Here is a 17,526-nt window from a genome sequence, read left to right as displayed (position 1 = left end):
TAATAATTCAATGACTTAATATCATATTAAAAATCAATGTGGTAAAAAAGTAACCAATAAACATTATTCATGGTTCCAACACATAGTTTGTTCCATTATAATATAGCAAACATTCTTGTGTTATATTTGTGAACCTATAGCGTATACTTATTTATAATTATCTATGCCTCAAGTAGAAAAATAATAAACAACAATATACACATGTGAACTTTTTTGTTATTAATAATTAGTAACTCTATCACCATTTACCAAGATTTTAAAATTTATTAAAATGTAACAGTAAACAATTATAAAACCTCAGGTGTTCAATCCACACCTGACTGCAACTTTGTAAGATAAATAATTGTCGTTTTAGGCCCGGTTTTTCAATTATATTTATTCGCCAGATAACTCCAGTTATCTGACAGATAAGAACAAATTGATAATTTTCGGTTTTTCAATGTCCAGATAGTGTTTATTTGACAGATAAATCATGGAATAGTTATTCGGTACTATTTCCATCGAATAAAGATTAGTCTAACGAATAAATGTATTATCAACCGAATATCGTTGATAATAGGTAATAATTATTAATTTAATTTTGAATATTTTTATTGACTATTTTACTTGTGATTCGAGACTTTTGTGAATAGCTACTTACATTAATTACAAAAAAACTTAAAATTAAATAACATTTTATAATATGGATTTGTTTGAAATAATTGACGACGATGACCAGGAAATCGTTAATTTTATTAACTACCAACGTCGTGTTTACACAATTCGTCTAAGAGTTGATCATATGAATATCTGGGATGATGAAGATTTTCGAACAAGGTTTAGAATTTCAAAGGATGTAGTTATACAAGTGTTGGGATTTATAAACGATCAAATATCTTCACGGTCTGACAGGTAAATTTCTAACACGTTATTTTAATATAAATATTGGCAAGCGCCTTATTTATCTTTCCTCTTTTTATGTTAGGTATTACATTTCTAAATGTTTTTTCTCAATTTTAGAAATCATGCCTTTACGTCCATTGAAAAAATTACTTTTGGCTCTAAGATTTTATGCAACAGAAAATTTCCTTATTACAGCTGGAGATTTTATGGGAGTTAGCAAGACTACTGCTTCTCTAATTGTACGTGATGTCAGTACTGCCATTGCAAAGCTTAGACCTATTTTTGTTAAAATGCCTATTGAAAGTGAAATACCTACCATGCAAAAACGTTTTTATAAAATTGCTAGATTTCCTAGGACAATTGGGGCAATTGATTGCACTCATTTAAAAATTCAAAATCCTGGTAATATAATGCTAGAATATTTTTCATTATCTGTTATAGGTAGTTAATTCATAATATCTATATTGCTTTGCTCATCTTAATGTTTATATACTTATATACTTAAAAACTGCGTTGTTTTATTGTTGTAGGAACAAAAAAGTAGCCATATTAATTATTAATTATTAGAAACTGTTAAAAATAAAAATAAATTATTAACATTTTTTAATTTTTTCCCACAATGTAAGTTCAATGCTAGTAGCAGATAATGAATTTATTTTGTGTTGGTATTGTATAAATAAAAATTATTAACATATTAATATAGGTGGACCTAACGCTGAATACTACAGAAACCGAAAAGGATACTTTTCATTGAATGTACAAACTGTATCATGTCCTGACCTAAAAATCATGGATGTTGTAGCACGCTGGCCAGGATCCTGTCACGACTATACAGTCCTCAAGAAATCAAGGTTTTTTAACAGGTTAAACAGTGGTGAATGGGGAAACAGTTTGATAGTAGCTGACAGTGGCTATGCAAATTCTCTACGGATTGTTACACCTTTCATAAATCCAAGAAATTACATTGAAGAACTATATAATGAGTCGATCATTAGGACTAGGAATCCTGTTAAAAGATCTTATGGTGTTCTGAAACGAAGATTTCCAATATTATCTTTTGGATCACGGTTGAAATTACAAACTACTCAAGCTGTTATTGTAGCCTGTTGTGTTTTACATAACATAGCTATTGATAACAAAGATACAGATCCACCAGCTCTACTAGAGTTTTACCAGATAGGGAAAACATGAACATAATAGAACACCATATTGATGAAGGAAATGCAAGACAACAATTAATAGATGAATACTTTTCATATCTTTAATATTTATTTAATAAAAATAACAAAATGTATGTTCTTTGTAAATAATAATAATAACAAAATGTAATGTTTATAATAATAACAAGTAATAATAAATAATTAATAATAATTGAAACAAAATTAATTATATTGTACCTATATAATAAAAATAACAAAATTTAAATATTTGTAAAAAATAAATATAAAAATTAACACATTTTTAATACTTAAATTAATACTAATGTTTTTTACCTTAAACTTTTTATTATAAATTAACAAATATTTATAGGTAAGTAATAAGTTATTAAAGTAATGTACATTATATATCAGGAGTAATTTATTTATTCTACAACTTTTGTTTTTTGTTAGAGATATCTAATTTTAATGATTCTAACTTAAGTGCATTTTTAGCTCTAAGAAAAACTATTTTCTCATCTAACAAAATTTCTTCTTTGACCAAAATTGTTTTTTGTAGTTCAACCAATTCTAATTTTTTTTCTGCTAATAAAGACAATTTTTCACTAGCTGATGCCTGGCAGTTGTTTTTTCTTTTTAAACCTTTGTTTGCTAAAAATTAAAATTCTTTAATTTTATACCTATATTTTTAGTTTAATTGAATACATTTTTATAATTCATTTTTACAGTTTTAGGCTATTTTCTATACAATTTATGTTGCTGCAAACGTTTATAAAATGTTAAAAATTATTTGATATAAATTGTGTTAATATCAAAGTAAACTTTGATTGAAATACAATTATATATTCTAAAATTATATTTGAACCTAATACCAAAAAACATAACTTCATTGATACTTTATACAAGAGGCCTACCTATATTATATTATATTATATAATTAAGTACATAAGTAAATATTTTCTATAATTTTCTATAATCTAATTTTCAAGAATAAAGTGAATGTTATTTATAAATAGATAATACAGCCAACAAATAAGCATAAAAAATAAAAACAAATATTTTTTTCCAAATACTATTATTATAGGCATATTTAAAATTTAAATACAAATTGGAAAATATTTTATCTATATTTAGATTATTTATTTACCCGTTGGTTTTGTATGCTTTGGTGTTGTTTTCAAAAGCTTTGTTGTACAAGAGGGAGTCCAAGTTTGATCATCAAATAAACTACAACTACCTTTTTGACTGTTGACTAGCAAATCAGTAGGAGAGTTCAATACTTCATCATTGTCCTCAGCAAAAACTATTGTTTTTAAAAATAATAATTAATAATAAATAATTTTGTTGAAATACTATTATAGGCATATTTAAAATTTAAAACTGTATTTAGATTATTTATTTACCTGTTAGTTTTTAATGTTTTGGTGTTGTTCTTAAAAGCTTTGTTGCACAAGAGAGAGTCCAAGTTTGATCATCAAATGAACTGCAACTAGCTTTTTGACTATTGACTAGCAAATCAGAAGGAGAGTTAAATACTTGATCATTGTCATCAGCAAACACTATTGTTTTTTTACAAAGTTAAACCCCATATTGAAATAAACACCAAAACAAAATTATTTAAAATAAAAATACCTTCATTATAATCATCTATGTTAAGAACAATGATATTGTTACTGGTCAGATCACTGGTACTTGTCTCTGCTCCAACTTAAAAAAAAATTTTAAATGTTTTTTTAATAAAAATTCATAAACTTAATGATTACTATTAATATTCTATTATTTATTTGTATTTATAGAAATACCAACCAGTACTGAAAACTGAAAAGTATAGTGTGAACAATTTCTATATAAGCTACTGTTTTTTTTTATATTAAATATTATGTAAATAATAAAAAAAACTTACTGTCATCAATATTAAAAAAACCGGGCGATCCTTCCACTGACAGTTGTATAATATCAAAAAGTTGTTTTTCATATTCACTAGAATATTTAATAATATTTCACTTTTCATTTCAATCTTATATTTTTTATAAAAAAAAAAAAAAATTGATTTTAATTTGAATATCTATTATTCTATTTGTGATAAACTATTGTGTCTGCTGATTACCACGGTTCGATTTTCTGTGGTATTAGTGATACTGTCGTTAATTGATAATTATGTTTGGTGTTTTAATCACGAGAGAATCGAGAGCAAAATTCAGCGACCAATCAGAAAGTAAGGATTATCATATAATTATTAAGAAACATATATTACCCGCGCATTTTTAAATATATATTAAATTTATTATATTTTTTTGTATGGGATGACATAAAAACAATATTATCATATTATTATAATATCATTATCATAATACAACGACGCGTATAATTGTGTTTATTCGTTGCCTTTTATTTTATAAATGTTGTAAGCATAATGTCGCCTTCGTCTTCACTTATGTGCAATATATGTAAAAAAGTTTTTGGGTACCATCGGAATTTAGTAGCACATAGAAAGAAGTGTGGCAGTGGAATCGTTGAAGAAAACATCAACAAAATGTCCAGACAATAAATGTGGACAATTATTCAGTGGATATGCATTGCTACGAAAACATGTTGAAGAGTACCACAAAATCGTTCTAACAAAAGAACATATTTATTTTAAAACTCTAAATGGTATGTAAAATAGGTATTAATAATATCTTATTTATCAAATAAATCTTTTAGAGTCATGATTATATCACCTTTTATTTTATTATTCATTAATTATTTAAATATTGCAAGTATCTATTAATTGCCAAAATTAAAAAAATGTTTATACCACTAAACTATAGACACAATATAAATCTGTTAAATAAAAGATCCCCCTTTTATTATAATATTGATAATGCTAATGGAGATTTTATATTATACCTACTAATAATGTGTACTGTATAGTGTGAAAACCATTCTTTAATTAAGCTGCTGCTTAATTGTCTAGGTAGGTAGTGTAAATATAGTCTCTAAGATACATTGACAGGTAATCATAATTAATAGGATTCTGTGGAGTCTAATGAATATGCTAAGTAGGTATAATGTAAATAATATGCGCTTTCTTATATTATTTAATGTTATTATTGGTATATTACATAGAAATATATTAAATTTTTATCATAAAGCTGTAGGTATGTTATATAATTATTAACAAATACATACCTATTTAAATATATGGTTATAAGGTTTACAGAGAAAATATTTATGCAGAAAATGTATGGATGATAATTGATAATTTATTAATAATAAGCATTAAGAATTACTTATTTCCAAATTGTTTAGTTGCTTATGAATAACTATATTAAATTTCTTTTGGAAAATAAATTAATAATTAAATTGAAATGAACAATTGCTTCGATTATCTAAACCAGAGGTTCCCAAAGTGGTCTATATCGACCCCCTAGGGTCGATTCTGACCTGCAAGGGGTCCATGTCAACGAAAAAGAAAGTTGGGGGTGCATCATGTGTAAATAGGGGTCCACGAGCGTTATAAGTCAAAATGCGTGTGTCGTAATTTTTACGAAAAATATGTGTGTGACGAAGATAACGATTATTATAACGAACATTGTCGATAACGACTAATGGAGTCTAAGGGTCGGTACACACGAGCGTTATTTCCAACGTACGTTATTTTATCGCAAGTGTATTTTATATCTATATATAAATATATATAGATATAAAATATACATAAGACTAGTTTAAAGCCAAATATTGAAAATTTACTTTCAAAGCATCAGGCTCACCCTTCCCATTAAAAATATAATTTTTTAACGCTAAATTTGAATTTTTTCTATGTTATTACATTTAATTTGTATTTCTTATAATTTTAATTATTAAAAAAAATTATTTGAATATTGTCATTATTAAATAAATTAAGATATTATTAAAAACAACACGTTTTTTATTTAAAAAAATTGCGTTCCATAGGTGAATAGTTCCGTGTAATCTATAAAAAACACCTAGATGAATTTGTATAAATTTAATTTTAGGGGTCTACGAAAATGGAAAAAATTGGCACGTGGTCTACGGGGAAAAAAAAGTTTGGGAACCTCTGATCTAAACCCTAATATTGGAATTCAAAAAATGAAATCTTCTAAACTAAAAACAATTAGAAATGAAAATTTTTAATAGAAAATACAATAGTGACTTTACTATTATTGTTAAATAATTATTACATTGATCAATATTTTTGGTTTGGTTTTTACTAATTCGTATTATGGACGTGTAAATGTGTAGTATATTTGGTTCAATTTCTGACGCTGGAGTGCTGTTAAAAATGTGAACAGTACAGTATTATAAAAGATACTTTTAAAATTGCATATAAATACAGATACCAATACATTCATTCAGAAAGTATTATGAATACTTAATTAAACAAGTATTTACTTAAATACTTTACCATACTGGACTACAGTGTAATTTAATCTAAGAATTAAATAAAATGAATACCTGAATATTCACTAAGTAGGTGTGAAGATCTTTTGCAGATTTTAAGGAATGGAAACAGAAGGTTGAAAAAGAAAATGTTTGTTCATATATTACAAAATCAACAGCTAGTATTAAAAATGCAAAACGAACTTATTACCATTGTCATCGTAGTGGATACTTTACTAGTAAATCACGTGGGATTAAGCGTATTAAAAGCCAAGGAAGTAATAAGATAGGATCAACATGTACGTCATGTACAAGTATTTACTTTATTATAACAGTGTAATTTAATCTGAGAATAAAATATAATATTAATAATATAATAATTAACATGTATGGTCATTTGTATTATGGATGTGTAATATTTTTCGTTCAGCTCCTACTGCTGGAGTATTTTTAAAATTTGTTTTATTTCAATTTTTTCACGTTCAGTAGTAATATTTTGAAGTTGAAATTTACAATTAGTTTTTTTTTGTTACAAGTCGAAGCTGTTTATCATTTTTTTTATTGGAAGGCTCTATGTTGTTAGTATCTATTAGTTTCCTTTTTTTTCTTTGAATGGTATTCAGAAGTGAATCAACTTTCTTCTGTATATCAGTGCAATCGTCCATTGAATAATCATTAGAGTTCATTAAACCGACACCTATCATTAATTTGTTAATAATTGATTTTTTTCTTTTTCAACAGGTTCTGTAATATCTTGGTTCACTAGAAGTTTTTCAAAATTATCAAACTGTTCAGTTGATTCATCGGGCTGTGTGAAAAAATTCTGAACTGAATGCTCTTCTGACAGTAAAATTAAGTGAATATGTTTACAAATATTTGATCTAATCATAAAATCTGGACAGCCACAGCCATCAATATATGATTACATATATTACATAAGCGACATTTCAATTTACAATTGCTTAAAACACAGATTTCTTGTACTTTACTGACATCATAGGATGATTCTTTTTCAGTAGTAGAAATTATTTTCCAAGTTATAGGAGACATACGTTCAATTTTGGCATCGCATATTTTAACAGCAGCATTGTGGCTCATCATAATTTTATCTTCTTTACTGCAGTATTTATTTTTGGCTAATTTAATAAACCTTTCAAAGATCTTGTCACGTATAAACTTCAGTAATGCGTTTATACATTGATCCATACGTTTATTTTTTTTTCCGTTTAAATAAAAATATTTGATGGTCTTATGTATAGATTCCAAATACATATTGGTATTGATGCCACATAAATTACGATGGCAATATGCCCATTTCTCTACTCTATTAAGATAATTACATTGAAAGTAATGATAAAATTCTTTTGTATCGTTGTCATCTCTCAATTCATCAGATGTTCCAGCCAACATATTTTCAAAATCTTCCACATTTGTTTCATGTGTTAATATTTTGAGTGTTTTATAAACGTAGGTTTTCTTTTCAAATGAACCCTTAATTTTTGTCTGTATTTGTTTACGCCATGAATGATAAACATGCCAACTACAGAGAAGTTTATGTTCAGCATTACCCATGACATTGCACCAAGCATTATAAAATGCTGGATCATCATCACTCATAAAAACCTTAGTGTTTATATTGCCAGTTCTATCTTTAATTTTTGTAAAAAAAGTGATCCATGTTTTGGTGTCTTTTTTCTTGGTAAAACAAAAGAAACAAGGAAATCCATTACCATACTCATCCACTACAACTAGTGTAGTAAGAAGATGGTCATACTATGTGGTACCGTGGGTAGAGTCTACACAGATTTTTTCATAATCAAATTTTTGAATTATTTCTAATTGAAACTTTGTTGCGATAATCAAAAATACATCATCATTTTCCAAATAGGAATAAATGATTGGATTTTCTTCTTCAGTTAAACTGCTCATATTTTCCATCCATATACGTACACTAACATAGTCTGAAGAATGAGCTTTACCCTCAACTAAATTGAAATCCCTTTCAACATTTCGTAAATCTCTCTTTGAAATAACAGTGGTGACATCATAAATACTTTGAACATTATTTCTAATATCGTCCAAAATTTTTGAAAAGCTAACTCCTTCTGAGATTTTTCCTACAACAAAAATTAAAGAATTGAGTACTTTTTTGAATAAGTATTTTTTTAAATAAATTTGTTTCTTATACAAGGGTTTTTTCGTTAAATGTTTTAAATTTTAGATACTGAGCGGAGTTAAAGAATTTATTAATTTTACAATGATGTGTATTTTTTTTCTATATTTCAGTAACATTTTGGATAGTAAAATTGCTCTGATATTCGAGATCAGCAGCTTTTCTGATAGAAAAGTGAATCTTGTTGGTATTTTGGGAGGTAAAAATTGAAAAACTGAAGAAGTTTTAGAAAGCGTCAAGAAAAAAAGTAAACAATTTAAAAGATATGTGATAATTTTTATGAAAACCCAATTTTTCAAAAATTCTATTGGTGTAACTTAAAAAATAATAACTGTAGACATTTGAAATCATCACAAAATATTTATAATGAATAGTAACTATTTAAAAATATTTTTACTATTTTTGAGCTAGTTATAGCCTTGAGAAATTTTTAGAAATTTGTCATTGAACCATGATTTATTATATCATGGTTGTATTTACCCTCACAGCACACGGAGTCCCGGGAACCAACCAGGAGTATCCTCATAGTCTCCTATACAGGAGTCCTAATTTAGGAATCCCAGGAAGTATTCCCGGGACTCAAGTTTTAATTAAAAATATTTTTATATCCTGTACTTTGAAGGACAGCACAGGGAGTCCCAGGATCAATCCACGAGTGTCCTCGTAGTGTTCTATATAAGAATCCTAAAAGTGTCCTATACAGGAGTCCTAATTTAGGAATCCCAGGAAGTGTTCCCGGGACTCAAGTTTTAATTAAAAATATTTTTATATCCTGTACTTTGAAGGACAGCACAGGGAGTCCCAGGATCAATCCACGAGTGTCCTCGTAGTGTTCTATATAAGAATCCTAAAAGTGTCCTATACAGGAGTCCTAATTTAGGAATCCCAGGAAGTGTTCCCGGGACTCAAGTTTTAATTAAAAATATTTTTATATACTGTACTTTGAAGGACAGCACAGGGAGTCCCAGGATCAATCCACGAGTGTCCTCGTAGTGTTCTATATAAGAATCCTAAAAGTGTCCTATACAGGAGTCCTAATTTAGGAATCCCAGGAAGTGTTCCCGGGACTCAAGTTTTAATTAAAAATATTTTTATATACTGTACTTTGAAGGACAGCACAGGGAGTCCCAGGATCAATCCACGAGTGTCCTCGTAGTGTTCTATATAAGAATCCTAAAAGTGTCCTATACAGGAGTCCTAATTTAGGAATCCCAGGAAGTGTTCCCGGGACTCAAGTTTTAATTAAAAATATTTTTATATACTGTACTTTGAAGGACAGCACAGGGAGTCCCAGGATCAATCCACGAGTGTCCTCGTAGTGTTCTATATAAGAATCCTAATAGTGTCCTATACTCCTATACAGGAGTCCTAATTTAGGAATCCCAGGAAGTGTTCTCGGGACTCAAGTGTAACTTAATTTTTAATTAAAAATATTTAACGTATAATTAACGTACAATTATATAATTGTACAATGTAATTACAATGTAATTCGATATACAACACAGGGAGTCCCAGGAACATTGGCACAACTTGGGAGGACTTATATACGCTATCCCCCACATTTTTTTTTGATAATTTAAAGTGTATTAATAAAAGCACCCCCCCCCCCCCCATTACTCTAATATTGGTTCAATTTATTTGCGGGGCTTCAGCTCCTCTAATAATTCAGACCTAGCAGGAGCGGATCCAGACCAAAATAACGGGGGGCGATTTAATTTATTTAAGGGGTAGACCACCCCCCTCTAACCTCTTCCTGACCGGGTCTATTCGCTCTGTTCTTGTTCGCCGTTAGTCGGCCGTGTTCGCCGCCGTCGACAATTAACAGTTAACTCTGTCGCCGCCAGAATGCACGGCAGTAGCGCTCTCTATAATGCGCGAGTTTAGACGGATTTTCGTCTGCCGCCCATAGATATATTATATTGTTCTATATAGAATATCATATGATATTATTATGGTGCCGCCCGGTGCTTCTATTATCTATACCCGGTGTTCTCTACTTTGTACAGACCACGGTTATCTACGTAGATAACCGTGGTACAGACATTATATAATCTTACACCGTGATCAAAAGTCGTTCGGCTGATAATAATATAATATTATATAATATTTTATTATTATTGTCGTTTATCATGTGGACCGCGGTCGTAAATACTGGTAATTGGGTTTTTCCAGTGAGCCGATATCGGTTATTATATAATCGTCCTACGTAGTACATGTACACCACCGTGAACATTCATGAAAATCGTATTATTCGTATATCGTATTTCGTATTTCGTATTTTACAAATTGTTATTGCCTAACCTATTAAGGTCTTCACTCTTCGGTCGTATTTTTGCTTTTGTTTCGCTCATCGTTCGATATTAATATTATGTTCTGAAATTTTAGTTTATTGGTATTCAATATTCATTACAGTATTCACCACGATGGCAACACAAAAAAGGTAAGAAAATAGTTTGATTATTTAAATAAATACCTATTTTAATTAGCTCCATATAGTACTATATTATGGTACCATATATACTTTAGTAATATAATATTATCTGTACACAAATTACATAATTCAATAAATTCAAAACATGACTTTGGTCATGATTCAAACTATATTTATTATAATCTGTGTTGGTAATTAGTATAGCATAATATTATAATATATAATTTTATATAATATATTAAATTCAACATTTAACTTTTACCTTTAACCCAATATTGACTATATATATAGCTACTTAAAATAGTTTTTATATAGTTCTTTTAATTAATTAAATGCAACATTAGTTATTGATCTGATTTTTTTATTAGGACATTCTATTATACAAATTCAGATTAAGATTTTATGTCTAAAAATGTACACATTTTTATTTTTATTAAATTTTGTTTTTTTATAAAGTTCACTATAGTTAACTATTATATAATAATTAGTATTTTGTTATAAACAAATTTAATATAAAAGTACACTGTACCTATAAAATACCTTGTTTAATACTACTATATTACTGTACTTTATTACGGTGTGCTACACTGCTACCTTCCTATAGTAAAATATATTTTTTTTATTTTAGTAAATTTCAAAGAAAATTAAAACCAATTAATGCAATTTCTTCTCGGCAATGCAGGAGGCGTGTCAATAAAGAAATGAAAGAATTTCATTCTTTAAATAATTTGTTAAATTATGATCTTGTAAACAATCGAATTATCCCTGAACCAATAGAAACATCAGATGTTCCTCATATCAGAATACCCTTAGACCAGAATCTTTCTAATTCAGAACCCATCATTCAAAGTGTGTATTCTGATTCTATACATATAAACAGAAATGTAAATGATCAAAAACCTACAGATTTTGGTAATGAATTAGCTTGTTGGGCCATAGAAGAAAATATTTCATTAAAATCTACTCATTCTCTATTAAAACTACTCAAAAAACATGATTGTTTTAGAAACATTCTTCCAATAGATCCAAGAACCCTATTACAAACACCAAGATACACTGAATTAAAAGAGGATGAGTCTGGTTCTTATTGGCACAGAGGCTTATATAAAGGCATTAGACAGATTCTTCTGGCCAATAACCATTTATTTTCAACTACTGATAGATTAGATATTATGATTAATATTGATGGGTTACCAATTAGCAATTCTTCTGGAAATCAATTATGGCCAATATTGGGTTGTCTATTTGGGACAAAATTTGTTTTTATTATTGGTATTTATCACTCATTGATAAATAAACCGTTGGATGTACATTTTTTTTTAGACAGTTTTGTAAAAGAAACTTGCGAGTTATATGAAAGTGGATTTTATTTGAATGGCAAAATGTTTAAGTTGACAATTAAAGGGCTTTCTGCTGATGCCCCTGCAAAAGCATTAGCATTAAATATTAAATATCATACAGGATACCATAGTTGCACAAAGTGTTTTGCTGAAGGAGAGTTTATTGAAAAAAGATTATGTTTCCCTGACATATCTATTTGCCAAAAAAGAACCGATCAGCAATTTGCTGAGCACATTGACGATGAGTTTCATCGAGGCTTTAGTCCTCTTGAAAAAGTTCCTGGTTTTGGTTTAGTGTCACAAGTACCTTTAGACTATCAACATTTGGTATGTCTTGGAATAGTAAAAAAACTTTTAATTCTTTGGCAAACTGGTGCTTTAAATGTGCGACTGTCTTCTAAGAAAACTAAAATAATATCAAATTCATTGGTGAACTGTGTAAGACCAACTGTGCCTGGTGAGTTTCAACGGAAACCAAGATCTCTTATATATTTTCGACACTGGAAAGCAACCGAGTTCAGACAGTTTCTATTGTATTCTGGTCCTGTAGTTCTTAAACAAGTTACATCAAGAGAAGTTTATATTAATTTTCTCAGCCTTCATATTTCTATTTACATCTTATGTTCTAAAAAGTATTGTAGTCAATTAAAATATTTAGAATATGCCAAGAAATTAATAATCCACTTTGTTTCATCATTTTCTACAATTTATGGTACTCATCATATAAATCATAATATGCACAATTTATTACATATTGTGGATGATGTAAATAACTATGGTACATTGGATAATTTTTCAACTTTTTGCTTTGAAAATTATATGATTCAAATTAAAAAAATGTTAAGAAAAGATGATAAGCCACTTCAACAGATAGCACGTAGACTTGAAGAATCAGATATGATAGTTAAAGAAAAGCTGTTTATTACAAACAATAATCCTTTATTTTGTAATCAACATTTAGATGGTCCTTTGGTTGACAATTCTAATAATACTCAATACCGAAAAGTCATTTTTAAAGAATTTACTCTAGTCTGTGATGGAAAAAACAATTATGTTGGGTTGAAAGAAAAAGAAATTGTTTGTATTGAAAACATTGTATACTATAACGATACCAAAATATGTATAATTGGTAAGCAGTTTGAGCGAAAACGAGATCTTTACACACTTCCATGCAAATCATCAATTCTGGATATATATGAAGTATCACAGTTGTCAGATGTTAATGAAATGTGGTCAATATCTGATATAGTTTCTAAATATTTTATTTTTAATGTTTATAATAGTGATTGGAAAGCAGCTATTCCAATTGTACACACATGTGAATAATTAATAATATAATAATATTATATATAATATGATTTTTTTTTCTTGGTTCAGGCCTTTAAGACCATACCAAATACAAAACTTGCCATATATTATATATCCCTGTTTTGTGATGCTTCTCTCCAATTGATTTCTGGTTATTTTTTTTTAACGTCCTTCTTCACACAGTCTTCCCATCCTAATTTTGGTATCCTTAACGTTCTTTTTCCCATAGGTATTACTTCTATTATCCCATTTATAATATGATACTATTCATAAACCTATGCATAAATAAAAACATAATAAATAACCTACATCTAATGACTAATTATATTAAATTTAAAAAAAATTAATTTTAACAATAATAAAAAATTAGCCAGGTATTTCATGGAATATATTCCATATATGGATTTATTTCTGGACTTGTTAAATATAATATAATATATAGGTACTCTAATTTTTTATTTTCAGAAATTTTTATATTGTAGAATTTAATGATGGAGTAACAGTTGTTCCACATAATTGGCTCCTAAACGACAATACAAAATGCTCTTTTCCACCTGGAAATAATGATAAAATATTTTATAAATCAGTTGCTGATATGGTAAAACCCAAAGATGATTGGAATGTTTACAAAATTAAAAAAATAAATGGTTCTTTTGGTTAGTATAAAATATTTAGTACTAAAAAAAAAATACTGTACAATTTTATTATGTTTTAGATACGTTTTTAAAGGCAAGAGATAAATTAAATGATGTGACTCGGTATAATTTATCTGAAGTAGGCACAGATTTTGAGGAAATTAATAAGTCTAGCAGAAAAATAAGGGCCGCAGCTAAAATGTATTCATCAGATGAAGAATTGGAATCAACTTCAGAATTGTCTCAATTTACCAAATTTCCTTCTCCTCCACGTTCACCAAATATGTTCCATAGTCCTGGTAAGCTTTTAGATTCCTTTTAGTGCCCTAAGTAACCTAATATAGATTTAAATAAAAATTATTACAATTAATCTTAATATGTAATTTATTACAAATATTTAAATTGTATTTCTTTTTATAGAAAAGAATATTCAACTTAATGGTAGTGACAGTGTTAACTTTTTTGGTAATATATACAGCTCTACATCAAAAGTTCATGCCAAAACAGCAACTATTGATACTTTAAACACTGATAATTCTAGTTGAGTGAAGTATTAAATTTACCATTCAAAAAAGATTCTATTGAATAAATACATTTGTACATAGTTTTCCTCATCATTAAATTTTTGATTTTTCATTATTACTTTTAGATGACCATGCAGATGATTTACAATGCCAGATAGAAACAAAACAAGATAAATTAAAAATTGCTGTTTCATCTAATAAAAAAAGTATGATAACACTACAGAGTGATCCATTTAAGTGATTACACTGATTATTTTTTTTTAGACTTTTCAGTTCATTTGCATGCAGGTTTTGATGTATCTACTTGTATTCTAAATCCAAGATTGGCCGGGTGAGAGCTATTTTAAATTTAAAAAAAATGTTGTTCAATCTCAATTTCAAATTGTTTATATTTTTAAATTATATGAATTTTTACCATCCCCAACTTCATTAATTAAATAATATTATTTTGTATTGACTATTAATATTACACATTAAGAATTTAAACTTAAATTACTATAAAAATTAATTAAAACATGTGTTTTTTGCCACTAAAAAACAAAATTCTAAATTCATATTATTTTATTTTGACAATACGTTTGACTTTTATTTTGGATTGCAAAATAATAATGCCTGAAATAATTGACGTAACATTTCAAACTCAAAATATCCCTCATCCGGTCAATTTTGGATTTAGAATACAAGTTGATACATGAAAATGACTTGAAAAAAATCAATGAATCTAAAATTATATTCAAAATAAGGGTCGCCCTTAAAATAATGAAATTGTGTTGTGTATGCGCAAAATACACAATTAAAAAAAATACAAGTCCTAGGAATTTATGATTCATTAGACTAGTTTAATGTCATTAAAACAGAATTGAAAAATATTGACAGGTTAATGAGTGGTAATGTGGACCCTGTTTCTGGGGACCCACAGTATATAAATAAAAAATAACTAAGTACCTACCTATGTAACAAATATATTATTTTCAATGTGTCATTTTTTTTTTATATATATAAAGGTCATACAAAAAAAACAATGAAATCTAAAACACAGAATTGTACTCCAATTAAAAAATTAAAAACCAAACATTATTCTCTTGGCACCATTAATGGTAATTTATATATTTTTTCAATTGAAATAATTTTAAACATGTTAATAATATTTTATATAGTATGCTATATGATAAGCTTATTTTATTCTAGAATATACTAAAGAAGTAAAACCAGCAGACTATAATAATCAAAGCATAGAAATGCTCGAAGACACTCAAAATAGTGATGCTCCTAATATTCAAACATCATCTGGGATAGGTATTAAGATATTTATGTTAAATACTTGTGCATTAATCAAATTTATTTCTTAATTTGTTGTAATAGAAAAATGGTTAATTCATCTTAAAAAAAATCAAGTTGTGCTTAATCAAAAATTGGACAAAATACTTGAAAATCAAGAGTTTATTAAGGTTCACATCCACAGTGCCAAACATGATGAAATTCCATTGGGAAATGACTTTTTAGAAATTTATCAAAAATTCATTCCTATTAAATGCAAGCAAGATTTAATTGAAATTGAAAATCTGTTAACAAATGAATTAACATTTAAAGTTAATTTGGTAATTCATTTAAATATTATAGGTACTTTTAAAGTATTCCGTGTACTAAAATATATTTTGTTTTAAATAGGGTAAAAGAATGTTTGGCTATTCAGGAGAAGATGTTGGACGTTTTATGAAACAGGTTCTTGACAGCACTTTTAGTGCCAATTTCGGTACAAAAATAAGCTACACTGGCAAATGTCATAATAAAACCACACCTAATTCAAAAAAAGTTGCTTTAAGTTTGCTGAAAGTTTATAATTTAATCACAGGTATATATATTTTTATACATATAATTAAAAATGTTTTTAACAATATTATAATAATTGTTTTTCTAAATTATGTATATTTAAATAATGCATTTAATTCAGAGTTAGGATATTTTAATATTTATTAAATATACATAATATGCTATAACATAGTATATATATAAAACCCCTATAGGTTTTGTGTTATATTCAAGGATTTTATCAAAATGTTGATGTATTAAACATTTGCTCATATAATATATACAGAGAAACCTCCCATAACAGGCATCTCTTAATAGCAGACAACATTTTGGTGACAGGGGTGTCCTGTATTTAGAGGTTTCACTGTATATATATTATAGGTATACAAAAATTAATAATTATAAATATAAGACTAAAACAATAATACTATAATATTGTAGTGTTATATAATTAAAATATGAAACAGCGGTTAAAATCTTCTCATATTAACACAGTCTCTAATTATATGAAATATTACCAATTTATTTTTAATTTTTTTATTAGAAACATGTCATAAAAAATTTCCCAATTGTTCTCATGAACTTATAAGGAAGCAAACCGATAGCTGGTTAAGGCATTGTACACAACGCTTCAATCAACAAAAACAGAGACTTTTGGAAGTCAATGAACTGGAGTCAATTGAACTTCCTCATGATGATGAATAATTATATGATTTAATAAAAATAAAGATTATAATCTTATAAGGTCACAGATTTTTTTTAATATTTACCATTATGTTCATTTTTTCCTAATAAGCAATACTACTTATTGTATACAGTATAATATAATATTATGTTATAAAATATAATATGTATACATATTATATCATTAATAAATACTTATT

At 27.4% G+C, this 17,526-nt stretch overlaps 1 protein-coding gene and 1 pseudogene across 1 annotated transcript; one reads left to right on the top strand and one right to left on the bottom strand.

Moving 5' to 3' along the window:
• The first annotated feature begins 568 nt into the window (after nucleotides 1-568).
• LOC100164888 lies at nucleotides 569-2,147 on the top strand (annotated as a pseudogene).
• Nucleotides 2,148-7,125: 4,978 nt separating this feature from the next.
• Nucleotides 7,126-9,121, bottom strand: LOC115034976. Its single transcript, XM_029492592.1, has 4 exons — nucleotides 9,076-9,121; nucleotides 8,292-8,539; nucleotides 7,412-8,195; nucleotides 7,126-7,262 (listed from the first exon to the last, which is right to left on the bottom strand). Exons 1-4 carry the CDS (start codon nucleotides 9,119-9,121, stop codon nucleotides 7,126-7,128), a joined length of 1,215 nt encoding a protein of 404 aa, XP_029348452.1.
• Between the last annotated feature and the right edge of the window lie 8,405 nt (nucleotides 9,122-17,526).

Source organism: Acyrthosiphon pisum, unplaced genomic scaffold (assembly GCF_005508785.2).
Source record: "Acyrthosiphon pisum isolate AL4f unplaced genomic scaffold, pea_aphid_22Mar2018_4r6ur Scaffold_21846;HRSCAF=25044, whole genome shotgun sequence".
NCBI lineage: Eukaryota > Metazoa > Arthropoda > Insecta > Hemiptera > Aphididae > Acyrthosiphon > Acyrthosiphon pisum.
The sequence above is the reverse complement of the archived record's forward strand: the minus strand, read 5'-3'. Positions and strand labels throughout refer to the sequence as shown.